The sequence below is a fragment of the Doryrhamphus excisus genome, chromosome 15, assembly GCF_030265055.1.
Source record: "Doryrhamphus excisus isolate RoL2022-K1 chromosome 15, RoL_Dexc_1.0, whole genome shotgun sequence".
Classification (NCBI taxonomy): Eukaryota; Metazoa; Chordata; class Actinopteri; order Syngnathiformes; family Syngnathidae; genus Doryrhamphus; species Doryrhamphus excisus.
The window spans coordinates 18835001-18854808 of record NC_080480.1 but is presented as its reverse complement, the minus strand read 5'-3'; the positions used below and the strand labels follow the sequence as shown (position 1 = coordinate 18854808).

The 19808-nt window shown below is 47.7% G+C and overlaps 3 protein-coding genes across 9 annotated transcripts in view; all 3 read right to left on the bottom strand.

The window, feature by feature from the left end:
* Nucleotides 1-143: 143 nt before the first annotated feature.
* Nucleotides 144-2117, bottom strand: gh1 (growth hormone 1). The gene is made up of 6 exons (XM_058049753.1): nucleotides 1708-2117; nucleotides 1469-1605; nucleotides 1270-1386; nucleotides 858-1001; nucleotides 408-554; nucleotides 144-332 (listed from the first exon to the last, which is right to left on the bottom strand). The coding sequence occupies exons 1-6, from the start codon at nucleotides 1748-1750 to the stop codon at nucleotides 270-272; spliced, it is 651 nt and encodes a 216-aa protein (XP_057905736.1). The 5' UTR covers nucleotides 1751-2117; the 3' UTR covers nucleotides 144-269.
* Nucleotides 2118-4254: 2137 nt separating this feature from the next.
* Nucleotides 4255-19808, bottom strand: part of scn4ab (sodium channel, voltage-gated, type IV, alpha, b) — a 21597-nt gene continuing 6043 nt past the window's right edge. For 3 of the 4 annotated variants that reach the window (XM_058048185.1, XM_058048184.1, XM_058048187.1), the window contains 21 exons: nucleotides 19581-19662; nucleotides 17362-17588; nucleotides 16928-16999; nucleotides 16774-16863; nucleotides 16335-16691; nucleotides 15830-16007; nucleotides 15681-15757; nucleotides 14786-14867; nucleotides 14591-14718; nucleotides 14335-14508; nucleotides 13806-13910; nucleotides 13451-13735; nucleotides 9318-9371; nucleotides 7953-8087; nucleotides 7775-7879; nucleotides 7442-7712; nucleotides 6364-6985; nucleotides 4907-5051; nucleotides 4771-4848; nucleotides 4505-4697; nucleotides 4255-4432 (listed from right to left, as the gene is read on the bottom strand). In XM_058048185.1, coding sequence (XP_057904168.1) covers nucleotides 4530-4697; nucleotides 4771-4848; nucleotides 4907-5051; nucleotides 6364-6985; nucleotides 7442-7712; nucleotides 7775-7879; nucleotides 7953-8087; nucleotides 9318-9371; nucleotides 13451-13735; nucleotides 13806-13910; nucleotides 14335-14508; nucleotides 14591-14718; nucleotides 14786-14867; nucleotides 15681-15757; nucleotides 15830-16007; nucleotides 16335-16691; nucleotides 16774-16863; nucleotides 16928-16999; nucleotides 17362-17588; nucleotides 19581-19662 — 3435 coding nt within the window. In that variant the 3' untranslated portion in view covers nucleotides 4255-4432; nucleotides 4505-4529. The remainder of the gene's footprint in view (nucleotides 4433-4504; nucleotides 4698-4770; nucleotides 4849-4906; nucleotides 5052-6363; nucleotides 6986-7441; nucleotides 7713-7774; nucleotides 7880-7952; nucleotides 8088-9317; nucleotides 9372-13450; nucleotides 13736-13805; nucleotides 13911-14334; nucleotides 14509-14590; nucleotides 14719-14785; nucleotides 14868-15680; nucleotides 15758-15829; nucleotides 16008-16334; nucleotides 16692-16773; nucleotides 16864-16927; nucleotides 17000-17361; nucleotides 17589-19580; nucleotides 19663-19808) is intronic. The other variant, XM_058048186.1, reaches the window with a different exon arrangement.
* LOC131102721 (uncharacterized) lies at nucleotides 10134-13440 on the bottom strand. 4 transcript variants are annotated; one of them, XM_058048211.1, is made up of 3 exons: nucleotides 13329-13414; nucleotides 12902-13267; nucleotides 10710-12779 (listed from the first exon to the last, which is right to left on the bottom strand). In XM_058048211.1, exons 1-3 carry the CDS (start codon nucleotides 13399-13401, stop codon nucleotides 12160-12162), a joined length of 1059 nt encoding a protein of 352 aa, XP_057904194.1. In that variant the 5' UTR covers nucleotides 13402-13414; the 3' UTR covers nucleotides 10710-12159. The 4 variants fall into 4 exon arrangements, with proteins under 4 accessions (XP_057904195.1, XP_057904194.1, XP_057904193.1 ...); XM_058048209.1 differs by having other exon boundaries at nucleotides 10746-12779; nucleotides 12841-13267; XM_058048212.1 differs by having other exon boundaries at nucleotides 10134-12779; nucleotides 12902-13440.

Here is a 19808-nt window from a genome sequence, read left to right as displayed (position 1 = left end):
TCCATCTCTATATATTTATCGTACACCAGCGGAAGTGAGAGTGGAGAGAAGGTGGGTAAGGTGTCCTGCTGGAGGATACCAGGGCGCGAGCACCCGCATGGAGCGCTTCTCCACCTGACATCAATCCCACAAGGCACAGCCGATCACACAGCAAAGAACTTTATTTGAACAGCTGACAGGTGACATCATCATGCTGGCTTCAGGAAAAAGAAACGAGTGAACAACAAAGGCTGGTACTGATGCTAACGTGCTAGCTTGAGAAGCCACGGCTACAGGGTACAGTTGGCCTCTGGCGAGAGTCGACATTTAGCCACCGTCAGGTAAGTCTCCACCTGCAGATATACACATACATACTTGAGTGTACGTGCTTGGTACTTCATCGGTGCCACGTTCTACTAGACAGCCACCTTGTGCATGTCCTTCTTGAAGCATGCCAGCAGTTCATACGTTCGTCTCAACGACTCATCATCTCCGACGCTTTGGTAATAGTTCCCATACGGCGCCAGCTGGAGGGCGGAGCTGTCAGCCAACATCTCAGCTCCATCCTGATTGGCCTGAAGGAACAGCTGATTACTCATTCAAGTCCATGCCCCTGAGTCAGTGGTCCAAGATCCCTGGTCTCTCGCCCCATGACATTTTTCACTGAGTAGAAAAGTCTGTAAAAAGATGCTGGCAAACGCGACCATCATTTTGGAGGTGCACGTTACATCACGCTTGCTGGGGGGGGGCACTGACGTGGTCAAAGATTTCATCTTCCAAAGATTGCCTGGCTGATGGCAATCAACCAGCTGGTGATCCGGTTAGCTGCTCTAACCGGATCTGTGCGTGCGAGTGTGTGTGTGTGTGTGTGTGTTCACCCTGATCAGCAGGAGGATTCCCATCTTCAGTTCTGAAAGTTTTGAAGATATCTGGTTTCTGGGAGCAGAACCACCAGAGAGGGAACGGCTGGGAAATTCCCAGGATTCCACCAATCGATAGGAGATGGACAGCAGCTTCAGGACCTAGAGTACATCAAATCAAGAGTATTTGTCATCTTTCACCGTTCAGCTTTGTGTATTCCTGAAAAGAGTGTTGGTCTGATTTAGGGATGTCAGGTAAAGGTAGAATGTTTGTAGGGTCATCATGCTTGTTGGTGAGGCTTGTTTGGAGCCACATGGCTTCCCAAACGCTGGGGATGGGGATGGGGATGGGGATGGGGATGGGAAGGCATGTTGGCCCAGCAGTAGAGGAGAAGTTGGCAGGACAGTGACAGTAATCACGTAGAATGACCGAGCTTCGTTGGGTTTCGTGCTTGTCGATGGGACTGACGATGTAATCCGAGTTGCAGAAATCCTGCAGGAAGATTTTATTGAGTTGACGCTGTTCCTCCATCTGCAGAGAAGTCTCCTATGAAATAGCAACAACATGAAAACCATGACAAGTTGAAAGGCAAGATGGCTGTGGACAAACACACGGATGGGTAACTCACAAAGTCTGAGAAGAGTCTCTGGGCCAGCAGGTGGAGATGCTGCACTCGGCTCACGGCGATGGAGAAGAGACGCTGGCTGTCCGCAATCGGCTGAGAGGAGACGCTGGCCAGAGACGCCAACGACAGGAAGAGAATAACTGCAACAGAAGAGAGCTCATTCCGCTGGATGGAAAGGTCTTCATCCTGGACGTTCACATCCACTGGTCCATTGAATTCCATGAAAAGGAAGACCATCTTACCTGTGTCCATGGCTGACGCGGAGGTTCTTGTGATCCAGCACATCACGTCTTAGCTTTATAGTCGTCAAACGATGATTAAATGTATGAAGCAGAAACACGAACCCAACACGTCCACCACGACATTCAGGCTTTCACCTTGGTTACCTTAGCGTTTGACATCACACACCTTTTTACGGAGATGACCGGAAAGGAGTGATGATTTCATGAGGAAAAGTGTTTTGGGAATGACATGGCAAAGGAACTTCAATGATTCAATGTTTTGGGACACCAACTGGTATACATGTTAATTGGTCAGGAATGAAAACAGCCCTCAACACAAACACCTTGTTGACTCACACTGGCAAGGCGACACGCTTCTCCAGTGGACGCAAGGTTGCAGGTTCATCACTGCTTCTTCTGCCACAACTCCTTGAGCCACATAGTGAGGCCAGTCAGTCCTGACACTAGAATGACACCTGAGCAACGCTAGGATGACACCTAGGATGACACCGGAACAACACTAGGATGACACCGGAACAACACTAGGATGACACCGGAACAACACTAGGATGACACCGGAACAACACTAGGATGACACCGTAACAACACTAGGATGACACCGTAACAACACTAGGATGACACCGTAACAACACTAGGATGACACCGGACCAACACTAGGATGACACCGGACCAACACTAGGATGACACCGGACCAACACTAGGATGACACCGGAACAACACTAGGATGACACCGGAACAACACTAGGATGACACCGGAACAACACTAGGATGACACCGGAACAACACTAGGATGACACCGGAACAACACTAGGATGACACCGGACCAACACTAGGATGACACCGGACCAACACTAGGATGACACCGGAACAACACTAGGATGACACTCGAACAACACTAGGATGACACTCGAACAACACTAGGATGACACCGGAACAACACTAGGATGACACCGGAACAACACTAGGATGACACCGGAACAACACTAGGATGACACCGGAACAACACTAGGATGACACCGGAACAACACTAGGATGACACCGGAACAACACTAGGATGACACCGGAACAACACTAGGATGACACCGGAACAACACTAGGATGACACCGGAACAACACTAGGATGACACCGGAACAACACTAGGATGACACCGGAACAACACTAGGATGACACCGGAACAACACTAGGATGACACCGGAACAACACTAGGATGACACCGGAACAACACTAGGATGACACCGGAACAACACTAGGATGACACCGGAACAACACTAGGATGACACCGGAACAACACTAGGATGACACCGGAACAACACTAGGATGACACCGGAACAACACTAGGATGACACCGGAACAACACTAGGATGACACCGGAACAACACTAGGATGACACCGGACCAACACTAGGATGACACCGGAACAACAGTGTGGTTCAGGTGTCATTCCAGTGTTGTTCACTGTGATGACAATCGTGTTGGATTGAAAGAGTATCGGCCGCACGGTGAACGAGTGGTTAGCATGTCGGACATCGGGAAGACCTGGGTTGAAAGACCGCCGCCCCAGACTGACACGAGCTGGAACCATGTAGCGACAGACACATAGTCGCACACCCCTGATACACGGAGGGGAGCGGAATGGAATGGCATGCTAATGATAACATGCTAACACTAATGACTGAATAATGGCACGCTAACGACACTATGCTAACACCGATGAGAGTAATGGAATGCTAACGACACTCGCCAATGTCATGTGGGAAGGGAGAGTGAGTTCAGGTGTCGTGTTGTAGTTGCCATGGTGTGTTGCGTGTCGTCCGTTGGTGGAAATGAAGTATTTGTGGTTTTTGAGCTGCTGACTGGCGATGAGGACCCAAAGCGTTCTTTGGATATTTTGCTCTTCTACGTCAAAGAGCTGCTGAATGTTGATGCTGGGGACCGAGCTCAGTGTCCACACAGGAAGTATCTGGTTGCAGACGCTTGTTTGGCTTTGTGAACTAATCGCTGTGACCTTCACGTCGTTTCAATATTCACAGCCACGTGACAGGTCGTGTCAACCGGCGGTGTCGTCCTTTGGTCTCCGTGGTGACGGTGGGCTGTGATCAACGGGACACTGCAGGCGTGAAGGTAACCTTGGCTTTCCATCCATTTTCTATGCCGCTCATCCACACTTATGCTGGAGCCTATCCCAGCCGTCTGGGGGAGGCGGGGTCCACCCTGGACTGGTGGCCAGCCAATCCCAGCATTCCCAGCCACATTCATACCTATGGACCATTTGGAGTGGCCAATAAAGCTAACATGCTAACATGTTTTTGGGATGGGGGAGGAAAGCGGAGTACCCGGAGAAAAGCCACGCATGCACGGGGAGAACATGCTAACTCCAAGCGGAGAGTCCTTGGCTTTCCATCACTTTGTTGCCTCCTTGGTGAAGATGCATGAAGCAGAGCTAAGGGAGCCGGCAGTTGACCCAATTGCTGTAGCTTCAACATCCTTGAGGGATGGACTTACCATGAGGACCGGAGCTGTCAATCACAGGACAAACAGCCATTGGCGTAAAAATGAAGATCTTTTATTGGTTGCTATGCGATTATAGGTGCGTATACGGTTTGGAAGGTTCAACGTGTTACATGAAGAATGTCGTAGTGGAAGGGAGTTAATCAAGCAGTTGACAGAAGAAAAGCTTCCAGAAGTTCCACCTGCTGCTCTCCAGATGAGGAGGAGGAGAAGAATCCTGCAATCAGAGGGCGGCCTCCGTGTCAGCGCTCTGCAAAGTGGACCTGGACGGGACTGAGCAGATGCTAACCTGATGAGGTCTTCTCCTTGTGCCTTCATCTCAGCGCACGTGAGGCAAGACCGTCGGCTTCATCCATCATCTTTTCTCCTGGCGTGGCGGCCATTTTGACTGTGTGTCTCCTGTACGCTCTCTGGATGACGCCGGCGGCCACGTCTTCCCGTTTCCTCGTCAAAGTGCTGCTGACCCGTTCAGGACATCCCAGCTGTGAGGGTGGTAAGCTCAAACGTCAAACAAGCGCACGTCCGAGCACACAAGAGGGTAGACTTGACCTTGACCTTGGATGGAATGCGGGCCGTCAACTTTTCCTCCGTTTTGGCTTTTAGGTGGTCCGCCTCTCCCGGGTCTTCCAGCACCTGCACACACGGAGGATTTGGAGCGGGCCGTGTCAAAGCCCCCCTGACCTGTCCCCACCTGAGCAGCCAGAGCCTGCAGGACGTCAGCACGGTCAATCTGGTCTCCGGCGAGCAGAGGCAGGTCCATGCTGACCAGTTTGATCCGGTTTGGTTTGGGAATCCTCAACGGATCTGGCAGAGCATCGAAGAAATCCGACAGCTGGCTGTGAAGCACGAGACCCACGTGAGCTGGCATCATCGCTAACGGGCGGACTCGGTCAGAAGAACCGATAGCCGTGGGTTTCTCAGAGATGACAGATACGTACGCCCACTGATATTATATATCCTATCTCATATTATATATATCCTATCTCGTATTATATATATCCTATCTGACATTATCCTATCTCATATTATATATATCCTATCTCGTATTATATATATCCTATCTGACATTATCCTATCTCATATTATATATATCCTATCTGACATTATCCTATCTCATATTATATATATCCTATCTCATATTATATATATCCTATCTGACATTATCCTATCTCATATTATATATGTCCTATCTCATATTATATATATCCTATCTCATATTATATATATCCTATCTGACATTATCCTATCTCATATTATATATATCCTATCTGACATTATCCTATCTCATATTGTATATATCCTATCTGACATTATCCTATCTCATATTATATATATCCTATCTCATATTATATATATCCTATCTGACATTATCCTATCTCATATTATATATATCCTATCTGACATTATCCTATCTCATATTATATATATCCTATCTCATATTATATATATCCTATCTGACATTATCCTATCTCATATTATATATATCCTATCTGACATTATCCTATCTCATATTGTATATATCCTATCTGACATTATCCTATCTCATATTATATATATCCTATCTCATATTATATATATCCTATCTGACATTATCCTATCTCATATTATATATATCCTATCTGACATTATCCTATCTCATATTGTATATATCCTATCTGACATTATCCTATCTCATATTATATATATCCTATCTCATATTGTATATATCCTATCTGACATTATCCTATCTCATATTATATATATCCTATCTGACATTATCCTATCTCATATTATATATATCCTATCTGACATTATCCTATCTCATATTATATATATCCTATCTGACATTATCCTATCTGATATTGTATATCCTATCTGATATTGTATATATACGTATATTATAGATATACAGATATATTATATCCCTAAGTTCAGATATATTTACATAAGTACTATGTCTCCATACAGTACGTGTAGTACAACATGCGTAGTACAGCGTGTACGCGAGGCGATAGCGCGAGTCAAGCAGCAGAGAGGTGAATGAGAAAGCGGTGCAGCGGTTGGTTGAGAGACGGAGCGCTAGGAGGTCGGCGTGGGACAGACGGCGCCACACCGGCATGGCGGTCGGAACAAGGCGGGATTCAGTCAGCCGGGATGGACGGACCTCACCTGTAGTGGATGGACTGTGACGCTTGCGGGTCAAACCTCTCCCAGGTTTCTTCAAACTTCTCCAGGTCCATCTTGCGGACCTCACGGGCGCTCTCCTCGGCGGCGATGTCGAAGTTCTCCATCACGATGACGATACACATGTTGACCAACAGCAGGAAGGACAGGGCGATGTAGGAGCTGAAGAAGATCACGCCCACAAGTGGGCTAGCGCAGTCTCCCATCATGGGCGTTCCAGGGTTTTCAGCTTGCGGGTGGCAGTCCGGGGGGGTGTCCATGATGGGGTCAAGGAGACCGTCCCATCCGGCAAGCGTGGTGACGGTCAGCAGGCAGATCATGCTGTTCCCAAAGGTTTCAAAGTTGAACACGTCATTGATCATGGCTCCTTTCCTAACGTGAGCAAAGCTGTTCATGCCAAAGATGGCGAATGTGAACATGAGGAGGAGGAGGAGGAGCGCCAAGTTAAAAAGGGCGGGAAGTGACATCATGGAGGCCAACAGCAGTCTGCGTACGCCACGGGCTCCACGGATGAGACGAGGCAGTCGGCCAATACGAATCAAGCGAACCACCCTGAAGAGTGCCGGTGAGATGAAATACCTTTCAATGAGGTCTGCCAGGAACATGCCTGAAGAACAAAACGGGACGTTAGCTTAGATTCCTGCTACGTGCTGCACGTGGCCTCCAGGGGGCACCGACAATTTGGGAACAATATATGATGGATAGGCCCTCGCGCCCCCACGCCCCCACGCCCCTTGGACTTCACGCTGAGAAATAGATGGATTCATTCCTTTCATCCTCTCCTCACTGACTCCGCCTACACTCCAACACTACTACACTCGTACCCGGGGGGGGGGCCGGGGGGGCCCTACTCATACCCAGCTAGCTAGCTCAGCCTTCCTGTAGACAGGTAAGTAGCTAGGTAGGTAGATGCTGTGATTGAAGACTACATCATAGTTAGAATATCTGAGAATATTCCAGAGAGGAGGATGGAGATTAGAGTGCCGGTTTGGGGGCGTTGGGAAGGGGCTTATTGACGGGATATAGATCATGATAGCCAGATGTCCGGCATCTCGGGACCCACCCAGGACAGACAGGATGAGGATGACAAAGTCGAAGATGTTCCATCCGGATGAAAAGTAGTGCCGGCGCAGGCCTGCCAGCTTCAGGACAAACTCCGCTGCGAAGAAGAGCACGCAGGCGAAGTTGATCCAGTAGAGAGCAAATTCCTTTTCCATGCTTTGGTCAGCCGTCTCCACCATCAAGGCGACCACTTGGAGGCAAATGACCACCAAGACGGAGACTTCAAAGGAGGGCGTGGTCACCAGGTCAAAGATCAGAGCCTGAAGTTTGTTCTGATGGAACACCAAGAGATCAACACCACCTCCTTCACACACCAGCAAGGACACGGACGCACCTTTGGACGGGGAACACGCCTCTCGGGCCTCCTGTGGGTTCCTGCCTTCATGGCCTGGTAGTACTTGGTCTGCTCCGGCGTCAGGAAAAGTCCACATCCTCCCAACTAAACCCGACAAAACAAGAACTCTCCTTCAAGTGGCCACTCTACTTCCTCATGTCCGTGTGTGTAAACCTACCTTGGAATGCTGCTGCTTCAGGGGATCCATGATGGCGCCAACCAGGAAGGCTAAAGTCAAGGATCCGCAGATGATGAAGACCACAAAGTAGAGGGACATGTACACACTCCTCTCGTACTCTGGCTGCGACTCCATCTGGGCACACGCACACGCACACGCAACACGCACACGGGGTCAATGTGAAATACAGCACAGTGTGGCTCCTGGTATTTACTGGTGCGGGTGTACGGTATGGCTCCTGGTATTTACTGGTGTGGGTGTACAGTATGGCTCCTGGTATTTACTGGTGTGGGTGTACGGTATGGCTCCTGGTATTTAGTGGTGTGGGTGTACAGTATGGCTCCTGGTATTTACTGGTGTGGGTGTACAGTATGGCTCCTGGTATTTACTGGTGTGGGTGTACGGTATGGCTCCTGGTATTTACTGGTGTGGGTGTACGGTATGGCTCCTGGTATTTACTGGTGTGGGTGTACGGTATGGCTCCTGGTATTTACTGGTGTGGGTGTACGGTATGGCTCCTGGTATTTACTGGTGTGGGTGTACAGTATGGCTCCTGGTATTTACTGGTGTGGGTGTACAGTATGGCTCCTGGTATTTACTGGTGTGGGTGTACAGTATGGCTCCTGGTATTTACTGGTGTGGGTGTACGGTATGGCTCCTGGTATTTACTGGTGTGGGTGTACGGTATGGCTCCTGGTATTTACTGGTGTGGGTGTACGGTATGGCTCCTGGTATTTACTGGTGCGGGTGTACGGTATGGCTCCTGGTATTTACTGGTGCGGGTGTACGGTATGGCTCCTGGTATTTAGTGGTGCGGGTGTACGGTATGGCTCCTGGTATTTAGTGGTGCGGGTGTACGGTATGGCTCCTGGTATTTACTGGTGCGGGTGTACGGTATGGCTCCTGGTATTTAGTGGTGCGGGTGTACGGTATGGCTCCTGGTATTTACTGGTGTGGGTGTACGGTATGGCTCCTGGTATTTACTGGTGTGGGTGTACGGTATGGCTCCTGGTATTTAGTGGTGTGGGTGTACGGTATGGCTCCTGGTATTTACTGGTGTGGGTGTACGGTATGGCTCCTGGTATTTAGTGGTGCGGGTGTACGGTATGGCTCCTGGTATTTACTGGTGTGGGTGTACGGTATGGCTCCTGGTATTTAGTGGTGTGGGTGTACGGTATGGCTCCTGGTATTTAGTGGTGTGGGTGTACGGTATGGCTCCTGGTATTTACTGGTGTGGGTGTACGGTATGGCTCCTGGTATTTAGTGGTGTGGGTGTACGGTATGGCTCCTGGTATTTAGTGGTGTGGGTGTACGGTATGGCTCCTGGTATTTAGTGGTGTGGGTGTAGTGTGTGTAGTATCTGACCTCTGTGATGTCCATGGCTGCGTACATCAAGCCCAGCCATCCTTTCATTGTTGCCTAACACAAAACAAATTCATAACAAAATACAAGTTACTCTGTAAACAATATTTCTTACATACACTACTTGTTGTTGGAAGTACACATACTGTATGTGTACTATTCACGTAAAGAATACATGGAGGAGTACAGCTGTAGTATATACATAATCTATGGTATATAGCTCTACTAGTACATACATTAGTCTTAGCCAATTAGCAAGGAAGGAATGCGGTTAGTCAATTACCTTCATTTGGTAGTATTCCTTACCTGCACTACTTCCTCCACCTTGTATGTATCTACCTTAGACAGTATTTGTGCACGTTATAAGTACTGTCTATAGACGTTATGTGTACCTTATATGCACGTGTATATGTATGTATATGTATCCACGGTGCATTTGTTTGGACAGATGATGATGATGATGATGATGATGATGATGATGATGATAACAACAACAGCTCAGATGAGTTTCATCTCTCGTAACTTCCATGGTTTTCTTCATTTTTCCCAAATCACATACTGTATATATATATATGTATATATATATATACAGTGAAGAAAATAAGTATTTGAACACCCTGCTATTTTGCTATTTCTCCCACTTAGAAATCATGGAGGGGTCTGAAATTTTCATCGTAGGTGCATGTCCACTGTGAGAGAGATAAACTAAAAAGAAAAATCCAGAAATCACAATGCATGATTTTTTTAACAATTTATTTGTGTGATACAGCTGCTAATAAGTATTTGAACACCTGAGAAAATGAATGTTAATATTTGGTACAGTAGCCTTTGTTTGCTATTACAGAGGTCAAACGTTTCCTGTAGTTTTTCACCAGGTTTGCACACACTGCAGGAGGGATCTTGGCCCACTCCTCCACACAGATCTTCTCTAGATCAGTCAGGTTTCTGGGCTGTCGCTGAGAAACACGGAGTTTGAGCTCCCTCCAAAGATTTTCGATTGGGTTCAGGTCTGGAGACTGGCTGGGCCATGCTAGAACCTTGATATGCTTCTTACGGAGCCACTCCTTGGTTTTCCTGGCTGTGTGCTTCGGGTCGTTGTCGTGTTGGAAGACCCAGCCACGACCCATCTTCAATGCTCTGACAGAGGGAAGGAGGTTGTTCCCCAAAATCTCACAATACACGGCCCCAGTCATCCTCTCTTTAATGCAGTGCACTCGTCCTGTCCCATGTGCAGAAAAACACCCCCAAAGCATGATGCTACCACCCCCATGCTTCACAGTAGGGATGGTGTTCTTCGGATTGTACTCTTCATTCTTCTTCCTCCAAACACGCTTATTGGAATTATGACCAAAAAGTTCTATTTTGGTCTCATCTGACCATAAAACTTTCTCCCATGACTCCTCTGTATCATCCAAATGGTCATATGCAAACTTAAGACGGGCCTTGACATGTGCTGGTTTAAGCAGGGGAACCTTTCGTGCCATGCATGATTTCACATCATGACGTCTTAGTGTATTACCTACAGTAACCTTGGAAACGGTGGTCCCAGCTCTTTTCAGGTCATTGACCAAGTCCTGTCGTGTAGTTCTGGGCTGATTCCTCACCTTTCTTAGAATCATTGAGACCCCACGAGGTGATATCTTGCATGGGGCTCCACTCCAATTGAGATTGACCGTCATGTTTAGCTTCTTCCATTTTCTAATGATAGCTCCAACAGTGGACCTTTTTTCACCAAGCTGCTTGGTAATTGCTCCGTAGCCCTTTCCAGCCTTGTGGAGGTGTACAATTTTGTCTCTGGTGTCTTTGGACAGCTCTTTGGTCTTCGCCATGTTACAAGTTAAAGTCTTACTGATTGTATGGGGTGGACAGGTGTCTTTATGCAGCTAACGACCTCAAACAGGTGCATCTGATTCAGGATGATACATGGAGTGCAGGTGGACTTCTAATGGGCAGACTAACAGGTCTTTCAGGGTCAGAATTCTAGATGATACACAGGTGTTCAAATACTTATTAGCAGCTGTATCACACAAATAAATTGTTAAAAAATCATGCATTGTGATTTCTGGATTTTTCTTTTTAGTTTATCTCTCTCACAGTGGACATGCACCTACGATGAAAATTTCAGACCCCTCCATGATTTCTAAGTGGGAGAAATAGCAAAATAGCAGGGTGTTCAAATACTTATTTTCTTCACTGTATATGTGTGTATATATATATATATGTTTCATGAATAACTAGAAGATTGTATGTTCAAAACACGCAAGACTTAGGAGCTATTTTGGTTGTCATGGTTTCATCAGTCCAAAAACTGTACCTGAAGTTGAACCAGGCATTGAAATGAAGATGAAACTGGAGGAACATAGTACTCATCATGGTGGTGAATATGCAGTACATGTGTACATGCACACTACATCTGTACTAAATGTAGTATGTTGTGTACATTCCTTGTAGGTTAAGAATTAGGAATGTCCCACTTCTTGGTGCAATGGCGGGGACACGCCGGCCTCACGCCGGCCTCACGCCGGCCTCACGCCGGCCTCACGCCGGCCTCACGCCGGCCGCCGCTTGGCCTCACGCCGGCCTCACGCCGGCCTCACGCCGGCCTCACGCCGGCCTCACGCCGGCCGCCGCTTGGCCTCACGCCGGCCTCACGCCGGCCTCACGCCGGCCTCACGCCGGCCGCCGCTTGGCCAACGCCTGTTGCTCTACACATTTGCTATCATGGTTGATGACCTCATGATTGGAGCGTTCCATCAATGTTAGGAATGATCTATCAAATGCACCACCCACCACCTCTATATAGTATTACAGTACATAGTGTAGTAGTACATGGCTATAGGTAGTACTACGGTACATAGCGTAGTAGTACATGGCTATAGGTAGTGGAGTACCTTGCGTGGTAGTGTAAGTGTACAGGTAGTAGTACATAGAATACAGTATGTAGTGTAGTACCAAGCGTGGTAGTGTAAGTGTACAGGTAGTAGTACATAGAATACAGTATGTAGTGTAGTACCAAGCGTGGTAGTGTAAGTGTACAGGTAGTAGTACATAGAATACAGTATGTAGTGTAGTACCAAGCGTGGTAGTGTAAGTGTACAGGTAGTAGTACATAGAATACAGTATGTAGTGTAGTACCAAGCGTGGTAGTGTAAGTGTACAGGTAGTAGTACATAGAATACAGTATGTAGTGTAGTACCAAGCGTGGTAGTGTAAGTGTACAGGTAGTAGTACATAGAATACAGTATGTAGTGTAGTACCAAGCGTGGTAGTGTAAGTGTACAGGTAGTAGTACATAGAATACAGTATGTAGTGTAGTACCAAGCGTGGTAGTGTAAGTGTACAGGTAGTAGTACATAGAATACAGTATGTAGTGTAGTACCAAGCGTGGTAGTGTAAGTGTACAGGTAGTAGTACATAGAATACAGTATGTAGTGTAGTACCAAGCGTGGTAGTGTAAGTGTACAGGTAGTAGTACATAGAATACAGTATGTAGTGGAGTACCAAGCGTGGTAGTGTAAGTGTACAGGTAGTAGTACATAGAATACAGTATGTAGTGTAGTACCAAGCGTGGTAGTGTAAGTGTACAGGTAGTAGTACATAGAATACAGTATGTAGTGTAGTACCAAGCGTGGTAGTGTAAGTGTACAGGTAGTAGTACATAGAATACAGTATGTAGTGTAGTACCAAGCGTGGTAGTGTAAGTGTACAGGTAGTAGTACATAGAATACAGTATGTAGTGTAGTACCAAGCGTGGTAGTGTAAGTGTACAGGTAGTAGTACATAGAATACAGTATGTAGTGTAGTACCAAGCGTGGTAGTGTAAGTGTACAGGTAGTAGTACATAGAATACAGTATGTAGTGTAGTACCAAGCGTGGTAGTGTAAGTGTACAGGTAGTAGTACATAGAATACAGTATGTAGTGTAGTACCAAGCGTGGTAGTGTAAGTGTACAGGTAGTAGTACATAGAATACAGTATGTAGTGTAGTACCAAGCGTGGTAGTGTAAGTCTACAGGTAGTAGTACATAGAATACAGTATGTAGTGTAGTACCAAGCGTGGTAGTGTAAGTGTACAGGTAGTAGTACATAGAATACAGTATGTAGTGTAGTACACGGCGTAGTGGAGATGAGACTGACCACTTGCAGAAGAGCGGGGTAGGCTATGGCCACGTGGTCAAAGTTGAGCTTGTGATTGGTCCAGCGGACTTCAGTGAAGTTTTCCTGGCCCAGCATGAGACACTCGGTCTTGTTCCTGACGTGCGATGCGTCAAACATCTGTCCGTCCGTGGCGTTCAAGCAGTAATAAAACTTTCCGGCAAATAAATGGACTCCTACGATGGCGAAGAACAACCAGAAAGTCACACAAGCGATGAGCACGTCCAAGCAGGACGGGACCACCCTCAAGAGAGTTCTCAGGGCCACCTGAGGACAAGAGGACCACAGTGGACGGGTTAGGGTGTCTGACCGCCGTGCTGATTCAGGTGGCGCTTACCTTCATTCCTTCAAAGCGACACAAAACCCTCAGAGGTCGAAGAGACTTGATGGCTCCCGGTGGTGAGAAGCCCACGGCGTTGGCAGTCAGGAGCAGCGGAAACGTCTGGAGGACACAAACCTTCACCTTGTCTTCTGGTTCTTGGTTCCATGAACCAGCATGAAGCTTCATGGAACTGGTTCATGGAAGTGGTTCATGGAACTGGTTCATGGAACTGGTTCATGGAAGTGGTTCATGGAACTGGTTCATGGAACTGGTTCATGGAACTGGTTCATGGAACTGGTTCATTTGCTGCTGCCAGGTGACATATCACCATGAAGTGTGACTTGGTGAGGTGAAGCAGCAGTTTATACCAGCTACTGTATACTACATAAATACCACCATGACCAGATACTCTAGTATCTTTATAGGTAGTGTGGTATCTGAGCGCTTGGAGGTCTCTGCCCCCCCAACTGATGGAGGACACTCCGTACGGTCATCATGAGAACATGAGGTAGGGGTTCGTACATGGAGGCATCACTATGCTTACACCAATAACGAGGAAATCCAGCCAGCACCAGGGATCGGTGAAGAACTTCTTAAATCCACCAGCAGACCACCTCAAAAGGAGCTCCAGCACAAACACGCAGGTGAACACCTTCTCTGCAAACTCCAGAATGTTCATGGTCAGCAACCGCGTCTCCAAGTAGATGTCTTCAAAGACCTGGACATGCCCGTGTGCCAAAGTGGGGATCGTATGAAAGGGGAGGAGCTTGGACTGCCGTCTGCTCAGGGTGAATATTTACCAGAGCTGCGCTGCTCAGCAGGATCATGAACGTGATGAAGCCTTGAAAGGATTTCTTCTCAAGCAGGCACCCACATGCTAGTCTCAAGTTCAGGCAGACTCTTCTTCCACCCTGAGATGTCTTCTTATCTGAAAGACACGCATCGGTCATCACGTCTTTTCTTGCAACTCCTCATACGCGTCTTCATATAAGCACCTGTGCACTCGCCATCATCATCATCATCGTCATCGTCACCACCCGGGACCTTGGCTCCTTTCTGCTGGGACGCCTCGTCACGCTGTGAAGACAGCAGAGAAGACGGTCTTTGCCAGCTTCTTTCATTTCTTAATGTCTGTCCTTTTCTTCCGTGTCTTTTCCTTCATCAGATGTTTGGAACCAGCACTGGGAAATGACCATCTTCTGGCCTCTTTCATTCATAGGTTGGATGCTCCTGCAACCCGACTACAGGTTCCCACATACTCATCCAAATAGAAATACGGAACGCAGATGGGCTAGATGATGATGTCCTATGTTATATCCTCCTGTAGGCTAGTTAGTGCTAATGCTGGGCTAGATGATGATGTCCTATGTTATATCCTCCTGTAGTGGATCATTAGTTAGTGCTAATGCTGGGCTAGATGATGATGTCCTATGTTATATCCTCCTGTAGTGGATCATTAGCCAGTGCTAATGCTGGGCTAGATGATGATGTCCTATGTTATATCCTCCTGTAGTGGATCATTAGTTAGTGCTAATGCTGGGCTAGATGATGATGTCCTATGTTATATCCTCCTGTAGTGGATCATTAGTTAGTGCTAATGCTGGGCTAGATGATGATGTCCTATGTTATATCCTCCTGTAGTGGATCATTAGTTAGTGCTAATGCTGGGCTAGATGATGATGTCCTATGTTATATCCTCCTGTAGGCTAGTTAGTGCTAATGCTGGGCTAGATGATGATGTCCTATGTTATATCCTCCTGTAGTGGATCATTAGCCAGTGCTAATGCTGGGCTGGATGGTGTGTGTGCTGTAGTGTAGTTGCCTTTCCAGATGGAAATGGGTGAAAGGTAAATGCCACTAGTAGTTGGTAAAGCGTCTGAGAGACTTGACCTGTGAGCGTGGTTCTTCCGGGTTTGCAAAGGTAAGCGCTAAGAACTCCTTGTGGGCCACGTCATCATTGCTAAATTCTACGGATGATAAAGACATTCTGTTATTTGCTGAAGTGAGGGGGAGGAAGTGAACGTGGGCGTGGCTGGTACCTGGAGGATTTAGAGAAACGTGCTCCCTTTTCTCCGACCGTAGGTGTCCCAGGACCAGGGCCTTTGTCCAGATGACAGCCCCGGTAATCCGGTTGAGAGCAATGTGCAGATTGTCAGCTCCTTCCTCGTCACGGCTATTGGACGATCTTATCAAAAAGGCCAGGAAGAGATTCAAGACCTGCATGGAGTTGGAAAGCCAGGATGATCAGCAAATCCACAAGGCTAGCAGGTCTAACAAAGCCCTGAAGGACCTGGATAAAAGGTAACGTTGAGATAGTGGGGTCGATGCCTGAAAACATGTGGCTTTCACATGAAAAGATGAGCCACATTTCAGCGGTTAATATCTCCATCCAAGTGAAGGAGAAGCCTGTCCACAACAAGCACTGGGAAAGTCTCAGGTGACAGACGGAAGGAGGAAACATGAGCGGGTGACGGCAGATGAGAGCTGGGAAGAACAACAGTTAGTAGCTCCATCACCAAGGGCTCACCAAGGGTGACGACTCACCAGCACTTTTCCAACGAGCAGCAACATCACGTAGATGATCAGGCACTGGGTCTGACCCGCCACCTCCATGCAATCCCACAAGGTCTCCACCCACTCTCCACAAATCACTCTGAAGACCAGGAGGAAGGTGTGGAAGAAATCGCTCATGTGCCAGCGAGGAAGCGTGCAGTCATCTGAAATGCGACACACGTGGTCCTTGTAGTCGTCTCCAAACAGATGCATTCCAAGCGCAGAGAAGGTGAAGACCACAAAGGCGAGAAGAAGAATGAAGTGTCTCAAAGCCAGCACAGACGTCCCAGTGGTCTTCAGCAGTCTGTGGAAGGTGGGCCAGGACTTGGCCAGCTTAAAGATTCTCATCTGGGCGGAGAAGGAACAATGGGGTAAGATGAGGCTACTCACTGACTGCCACTGAGGACCACCACTGAGGACCACCACTAACCACTCGGAACAGCCCTGCAAGACGCCAATCCAGCAGCAACTCCAGCAGGTTGAAGGTCACGATGATGCTGTCAAAGACGTTCCAGCCCACCTGCAAGCATGCTGATGAAGGAAGACGTCCTGCTGGTGTTGGGAGACAAAGTAGCACAACTGACCTGGAAGTAGAAGTACGGACCCATCGCCAGAAGCTTGATGACCACCTCGGCTGTAAAAATGGCCGTGAAGACCTGAGAAAGATGAGAGCCCGGCTCACCAGCATTTAGCTTTTGGGATGGAAGAGGGACCTTCTACGCACGTACGCGACACACGTCAACCAACTAAACATCTTCTACTATTCCACCTTGTTGGAATTTTTCAATGTCTATTTTCCCGTCACTTTGACTTTCCTTGCTTCATACGGCCATCGTTGTGCCGAGTATGAAGAGAGAACAGGCCCACCAAGAGGGTTCCAGCGCCAGGTTTTAACTGGAGATGTCCCCAGCGGTCCCAAGCACGGACACATGGGAAGGTTGTGATAAAAAGAGAGAAGCTCTGCATGTGATGGACCAAAAGCTAAGAAAGAAGATAGAGGACGCTTTGGAGGAATTACCAGGTACGCCTGACTTAGCATGTCGTAAAAGCGGTACGTCATGGGATAGTGCTCCATGGCCATGAAGATGGTGTTCAGGATGACGCACACGGTGATGCCCAGGTCAAAGAACGGGTCCGTGACGAAACGCTGGAGACGTAGCTGGCACTGCCGCCAACAACCACAACAGTTCCACTTGAGACAGACCTGGGTGAATGCGGCGCAGCGTGGCGGACGTGATCCTGGCTCTGAAAAGACAACAAATACCGGAACACTTACTGGAACTACTGGTACTACTTCCGTGGACCGCATTCTAAAGTACTAGCTCGCTTTTCCTTCCGTGTGCGTTCCGAAGCAAATCGCAGGATGAATGACAGGAATGACAGGATCCACGGCAGCTCCTATGCAAGCTTAGCTTCCTTCCTTCGTCCCTGCTGCCCCTCCCTCCTGGGGAGACGCCATCTTTCTACTTACATCGTCACATTGATGCGCCACAAGGTGTATCACCGTGTAGAACCAGCCTGTCGTGATGGTGTATAACAAACCCGTCATGACGGTGTATAACGTGTCTGCCATGACGGTGTAAAACGGTGTATAACGTGTCTGCCATGACGGTGTATAACGGTGTATAACGTGTCTGCCATGACGGTGTATAACGGTGTATAACGTGTCTGCCATGACGGTGTATAACGGTGTATAACGTGTCTGCCATAACGGTGTATAACGGTGTATAACGTGTCTGCCATGACGGTGTAAAACGGTGTATAACGTGTCTGCCATGACGGAATATAACGAACCCGTCATGACGGTGTATAACGTGTCTGCCATCACGGTGTAAAATGGTGTATAACGTGTCTGCCATGACGGTGTATAACGGTGTATAACGTGTCTGCCATGACGGTGTATAACGGTGTATAACGTGTCTGCCATGACGGTGTATAACGGTGTATAACGTGTCTGCCATGACGGTGTATAACGTGTCTGCCATGACGGTGTATAACGGTGTATAACGTGTCTGCCATGACGGTGTATAATGGTGTATAACGTGTCTGCCATGACGGAATATAACGAACCCGTCATGACGGTGTATAACGTGTCTGCCATGACGGTGTAAAACGGTGTATAACGTGTCTGCCATGACGGTGTAAAACGGTGTATAACGTGTCTGCCATGACGGAATATAACGAACCCGTCATGACGGTGTATAACGTGTCTGCCATGACGGTGTAAAACGGTGTATAACGTGTCTGCCATGACGGTGTATAATGGTGTATAACGTGTCTGCCATGACGGAATATAACGAACCCGTCATGACGGTGTATAACGTGTCTGCCATGACGGTGTAAAACGGTGTATAACGTGTCTGCCATGACGGAATATAACGAACCCGTCATGACGGTGTATAACGTGTCTGCCATGACGGTGTATAACGGTGTATAACGTGTCTGCCATGACGGTGTATAACGGTGTAACGTGTCTGCCATGACGGTGTATAACGGTGTATAACGTGTCTGCCATGACGGTGTATAACGGTGTATAACGTGTCTGCCATGACGGTGTATAATGGTGTATAACGTGTCTGCCATGACGGTGTATAATGGTGTATAACGTGTCTGCCATGACGGTGTATAACGGTGTAACGTGTCTGCCATGACGGTGTATAACGGTGTATAACGGTGTATAACGTGTCTGCCATGACGGTGTATAATGGTGTATAACGTGTCTGCCATGACGGAATATAACGAACCCGTCATGACGGTGTATAACGTGTCTGCCATGACGGTGTAAAACGGTGTATAACGTGTCTGCCATGACGGTGTAAAACGGTGTATAACGTGTCTGCCATGACGGTGTAAAACGGTGTATAACGTGTCTGCCATGACGGAATATAACGAACCCGTCATGACGGTGTATAACGTGTCTGCCATGACGGTGTATAACGGTGTATAACGTGTCTGCCATCACGGTGTAAAACGGTGTATAACGTGTCTGCCATGACGGTGTAAAACGGTGTATAACGTGTCTGCCATGACGGTGTATAACGGTGTATAACGTGTCTGCCATCACGGTGTAAAACGGTGTATAACGTGTCTGCCATGACGGTGTAAAACGGTGTATAACGTGTCTGCCATGACGGTGTATAACGGTGTATAACGTGTCTGCCATGACGGTGTATAATGGTGTATAACGTGTCTGCCATGACGGTGTATAACGGTGTATAACGTGTCTGTCATCTTTACCTTCCTTAACTGTTTGCTGGACATTTGGACTTTTTTCATCTGCTGATGCCTGATGCTTCTCAGAGAGGTACACACTGCCAGCCTACACACACAAACACACACAAACACACACAAACACACACAAACACACACAAACACACACAAACACATGTGTCAGTTGTGGCTCCAAGAGAGTGATTCTCGCCTCTCCCCCCTCCTTTTTACTTCAAGTGGGAGATGGCTAGCATG